Here is a 5535-nt window from a genome sequence, read left to right on the forward strand (position 1 = left end):
CTGCATAATTTTGTATGTCTCAATCATGTCCCCCCTCAGGCGTCTCTTTTCTAGGCTGAAGAGGCCCAAACGCTGTAGCCTTTCCTCATAAGGAAGGTGCCCCAGCCCCGTAATCATCTTAGTCGCTCTCTTTTGCACCTTTTCCATTTCCACTATGTCTTTTTTGAGATGCGGCGACCAGAACTGGACACAATACTCCAGGTGTGGCCTTACCATCGATTTGTACAACGGCATTATAATACTAACCTTGGGCTTGGGTGGCTAGAGGCTGCTGAACGGCCACGAATTTAGCTCCCAGCGTGAATATTCGGCAGCTTGCGCTCCTAGCTCGCTTGCCCCGAATTCCGTGCCTAGAGACCGATCTGGATCCACTTGCCCTGGGCACACCTCTGATCACAACGAAAAGCACTCTTTTCTTTCCAGACCTCTTTCCTCCCCCCACGGCACTGCCCGAGACCCTCAATGTCCCCTGGGGACAGATCGAGTGGCGTTCCAGCACCAAGCCACAGCCCATCTCTTGGGTGAACGCAGTTCACCATTGCTCTGTGGATCAGGGGCCCAGATGTGAACACTGGAGCCTTGAAAAATCTTCTGATCAAACCTTCCCAGTCCAGGTCCGCCCCCCCCCTTGTCCCGAACCCAGAATTTCTCAGACACTCAACTCTGCATCCGTGAATTCTCTCAGTGGCGCATGCGAACATGTGCCCAGGTCCAGCTCGTTCCTTGTCCTGGACTCCAAGAACTCAGATAAAAGGAAGGAAATGAAATCCACTCAAGGGGGATGTGAACGTTCCCAGGTGAGATGGTGAAGTCATATCCATCATGGTTGGCTTGGGGGGAGATCTTAAATTACAGCCAAGGGGCGCGGGCTTCTGAAGCCAGCAGGAGAGTCCCCTGGGAGTCCTGAACAGGGGATTCTCTTCATTCAAAAGCACAGAACTATGGCCCCTTCCCCATAATTTGGCCACCATTCTTTCCCATTTTAGACCGCCCCACTCTTCACCCTAGCTGGAGAGCAACAAGTTAGTTGTAGCACGCCTAATTAAGATTAGAAAACCAAGTAGCTTTGGGGGGCCAGAATTCCCCCCTGGCTTCTGTTGCCCCCACCCCTGCCTTAGGACCTCAGCACCTGCTCTCTCTAGTACCCCTGCGAGATCCAGCTATACAAACCCAGGAGGGTATGATTGCACCACAGATGGTTCGATGGGAGAATTTTGACATGTGCCGCTTCTCCCCAGAGAGAGAGAGAGAAAAGTTACCCTTGCTGGAGCCCCTTCTTTGGCCTAGCTGTGAAGGGAGAGTCTAGGTAGCCCTACAAACGACGGAAAAAAAGAATCCCCCCATCCTGATTTTCACCTTCCCGCATTGCCTTGATTTCTATTGGGTTGACACCCACCCACCCCAGAACACCTGTCCCCTTCCCCTATCTCACCTTGGCTGATGGCTGGCAGGGCAAATGCCAGGAGGGCCACCACATATAGGATCTTCAGCCCCATGGCTGCTAATCTGTGTTCTTTGTAGGCGCGCAGGACTCCAGGGATCAGGGACTGGCCGAAGACTGGGCTGGCGAGGGCTTTATAACCGAGGCACCTGTGTGCAGGTGAGAAGGGAGGGGAGGCCACGCCTCCCGGGGCTGGCTTGGGCGAGATCACTCAGGAGAAGGAAATGAACCCTGGAGGGGCCTCTTTGTCTCACTGGCATGTTCTCGTCCCCTGGCCCCCCCGGCCCCCTCCCTGTTCCCACACCAGGGGCCCAGACTTTGGATTCTGGGAGGGCTCGTGGGGAAACCACAGAGAGATGAAAATTGTGGGGGGGCCCTTGGAAGTCCAGTCGCAATTCTGCCACGCCATTCTTCATCCCCCTGCTATGCTGAACCGTGTCTTGAGAATCCCACCCCCCCCAGCCCTCATTTAGAAGACATTCTTCTCCCCCTTTGCTCTTGCAAACATCTTGAGTTGCAGGTCACCCTCTGTGTCAATTGTGTGTTTTGCAAACAGGAGTGGGGGGGGGGAAAAGATTTGATCCCAGGCGCGTAAACCTATTGATTTTATCTGAAATAAAAGCAAGCTTCTAATCCAGTGGTTCCCAAAATTTTTACCACCGGGACACACTTTTTAAAACGACGCTGTATCCGGGACCCACCCGGTTTTCCGAGATTTTTTTAAAACGTTTCACTTTACCAGCCGCTCAAGCCTCTGTTTTTATCCTTTTGACTGTGGGGGGGGCAGCCTTCTGAAGGTGTTGTCACTCTCCATGTTCATTGGAAAGGGACCATCCTGGTGGCCTTGCATTCCCCTTGGCCTGTCCTTTGATAAGAACATGAATACGCCTACTCATGAATAAATGCACATGTGTGGGTCAATTTTGCGTTCCATAGGGCTCAATACATTTTACTTCCTGCTTCGGGGGGGGGGGAGACTACCTTCTCAAGAGATTTTGAGAGGATCGGGACCATTCTGGTGGTGTCCCTCAGCCCGCCCTTCGAAGTGGACCGAGTCCTACTTTCCTACTCTTGAGTAAACACACAAGTGCGGCTCCATTTTGCTTTCCATGGGGCTCCATATGTTTTTTTCCTGGTCAGCGGTCAGCTTGTCAGTTTTCACGACCCACCCACAAATCGAGTTGGGACCCGCCGGTGGGTCGCAACCCACAGTCTGAGAACCGCTGTTCTATTCCCCGCTGTTTGGGAAGCAGGCCTGAAAGCCCGAATGGCAACAAATGACAGGGGATGAATGTATGTGGGGAGATCTGATGGGCCGCTATTGGGGATTTTGAGAGGCGGAGAAGATGGGGGGTTTTGAGAGTGGATCATTCACATTTCAGACGTGGCAGCTCTCCACTCATGGCCAAGGGATTCTGCCACCCTAGATCTGTGAAATCATACCCAGTCACCAACCTCCTCCCCCTGGCATGAAGCATGGCAAGAGATGGGGCTGTCGCTCAGTGCCACCTTGTTAACTCTGAATGCCAAAGCTCTTAAATTCATGATATCTCATCATTTCCTAGCTGTAGCCCTTACCTCAAACCCTGGAATTGAAACCGATTTGTAGGACTTGATGGAAAGCAGTTCCATAGCTTGTTGTCATCGGCTATTTACATGTGGGGCACCCCCTCCCCCCTTACGAGGAAAGGCTACAGCGTTTGGGGCTATTCTGTCTAAGAAAGAGACTCCTAAGGGGGGGGGGGGCATGATTGAGACATACAAAATTATGCAGGGGATGGATAGAGTGGATAGAGAGAGGAACTCTTTTCCCTCTCACACAACACCAGAACTGGGGGACAGCCAGTCAAATTGAGTGTTGGGAGAGTTAGGACAGACAAAAGAAAATATTTCTTGACCCAGTGTGCCATTAGTCTGTGGAACTCCTTGCCACTGGAAGTGAGGATGGCATCTCGCCTAGATGCCTTTAAGAGGGGATTGGATTAGTGTGTGGAACCCCTTGCCACTGGAAGTGAGGATGGCATCTCGCCTAGATGCTTTTAAGAGGGGATTGGACAGACTTTTGGAGGAAAAGTCCATCATGGGTTGCAGGTCATGATGGATATATGCAAGCTTCTGGCATATACTCCATGATGGGTATAAGCAAGCTACCTCCTGAGGTAGGCTACCTCAGATTGCCACATGCAGGGGAGGGCACCGGGATGCAGATTGTGTCTGTTGTCTTGTGTGCTCCCTGGGGCATTTGGTGGGCCGCTGTGAGATACAGGAAGCTGGACTAGATGGGCCTATGGCCTGCTCCAGTGGGGCTGTTTTTATGTTCTTAACTACAATTCCCAGGAAGCCTTGCAGGTCTCTTGTTATCTGGTGTGCTCCCTGGGGCATTTGGTGGACCCCTGTGAGATACAGGAAGCTGGACTAGATGGGCCTATGGCCTGATCCAGTGGGGCTGTTCTTATGTTCTTAACTACAATTCCCAGGAAGCCTTGCAGGTCTCTTGTTATCTGGTGTGCTCCCTGGGGCATTTGGTGGGCCGCTGTGAGATACAGGAAGCTGGACTAGATGGGCCTTTGGCCTGACCCAGCGGGGCTCTTCTTATGGGACATAGTGTCACCGGTGGAAATCATATGAACTAAGATGTCTACAAAGGGGGTCAACGGGTTTCAGAATTCAGCCGCCTGAGAACCTTGGCGTTTTCTCTTCTTTAAAACCAAAACCAAGTTTCTAGTCTTCATGATTGCAAAGATATCCTTGTGTGGGCCAAACACAACTTCTCCCCCTTAGGGTGTTTTTCTTTTTTTCTTTCAACTGGAAAACAGCTATGGGGAGGATGAGAAAAGCAGCTTTGAGGAGGGAGAGAGAATTTAACTTGTCTTCCTTGTGGATTGTTTGGTTGAGCCCCCCCAGCTAATTTTTCCACCCTGGGGGGAAAGATCCAGGGGGAGTGAAAAGCATTTTGATGGGGTGGGTGAGTGGGAAATGGAATGATGCAGATAGGTACATATGGGAAGCAATCAACCACTGGACCAGTGGCCACTGGAACCCAGCCATTGGTCTACTGGTGGCTTTCTTCAGCTCTCCTCACTGTACCGTATCTGAGCCTTCCCCTAGGCTGTGTCACAGCTCTTTTCCGTCATGGAAGAAGAATTTTGCTCCATTTTCAGGCCACCTCCCCTGTTTGCTAAGAGGGTGGGAGGACGGGGAACCTGAAGATGATGTCACACTGGGTGGACGTAGGGAAAGGATGGAGTTGCCAGGGGCCTGCATCTTGGTTGCAATCATATTTCAATCAGCTGCAAATTTCCTTGTGCCGAAAGCTGAGCATCAGAGATAAAGGCTTCCGGGCTACGCAGGGCCTCCTGAGACCCGCTCTGGCGGTGGCCAAACTCTGTCCCTGCATTCGGCAAGCTGGGAGAAGGAAGAGGGGAATTGAGCAGAGGAGGAAGTGTGGGGGAGAGGAGACACTCTAGACACCCGGGGGTAACAAACTCGTTTTCTTGCAGTGGGCCAAATTGCATTCAGGGTGCCTGATGGGGGCCAGAAGTGACATCACTGAGCAGGAAGTGATGTCGTAAAATCATTCAGTAGGCCAGGGCCAGAAAGAAGCACTTTTTTTCCTCAATTAGCAACCCGTTTGCTGCACATGACCAAAGAGAACGTGTCCAAATCTTGGTCATATTTTCAAGAGGTGAGGGAGCCCAATTGTCACATGGGCCACCCTTTTAGCAGCTGAGAGGTGCTCTGCATAGCCTTGGCAGAATTGGTGCTGCTGGAAGGGTGGCCCATGTCATTACTGGGCACCCCCAGCACCTTGGCAGCATCTCTCCCCCCATCCGCTCCTTCCTCCGTAGTGTTCCTTGTCTTCTAAGGCCTCCTTCCATCTCGCCCTCCCAGAGTCTTGGCAAAAGCAGCGCTGCTGAAAGGGCGGCCCATGTCATTACTGGACTCCCCCAGCACCTTGGCAGTACCTCCCCCCCCCCGGTCTGCTCCTTCCTCCGTAGTGTTCCTTATCTTCTAAAGCCTCCTTCTGTCTCGCCCTCCCAGAGTCTTGGCAAAAGCAGCGCTGCTGAAAGGGCAGCTCTGGGAGGGCCCAATTA

The 5535-nt window shown here is 52.2% G+C and overlaps 1 protein-coding gene across 1 annotated transcript in view; it reads right to left on the bottom strand.

The window, feature by feature from the left end:
• Window positions 1-5319, bottom strand: part of MUC1 (mucin 1, cell surface associated) — a 16530-nt gene extending 11211 nt beyond the window's left edge. Inside the window, exons 1-2 of the mRNA XM_066611121.1 lie at window positions 5249-5319; window positions 1433-1590 (exon numbers count right to left, since the gene is read on the bottom strand). Of these exons, the coding sequence (XP_066467218.1) occupies window positions 1433-1590; window positions 5249-5319 (229 nt within the window). The remainder of the gene's footprint in view (window positions 1-1432; window positions 1591-5248) is intronic.
• Window positions 5320-5535: the final 216 nt, after the last annotated feature.

This window comes from Tiliqua scincoides, unplaced genomic scaffold (assembly GCF_035046505.1).
Source record: "Tiliqua scincoides isolate rTilSci1 unplaced genomic scaffold, rTilSci1.hap2 HAP2_SCAFFOLD_93, whole genome shotgun sequence".
Taxonomy (NCBI): domain Eukaryota; kingdom Metazoa; phylum Chordata; class Lepidosauria; order Squamata; family Scincidae; genus Tiliqua; species Tiliqua scincoides.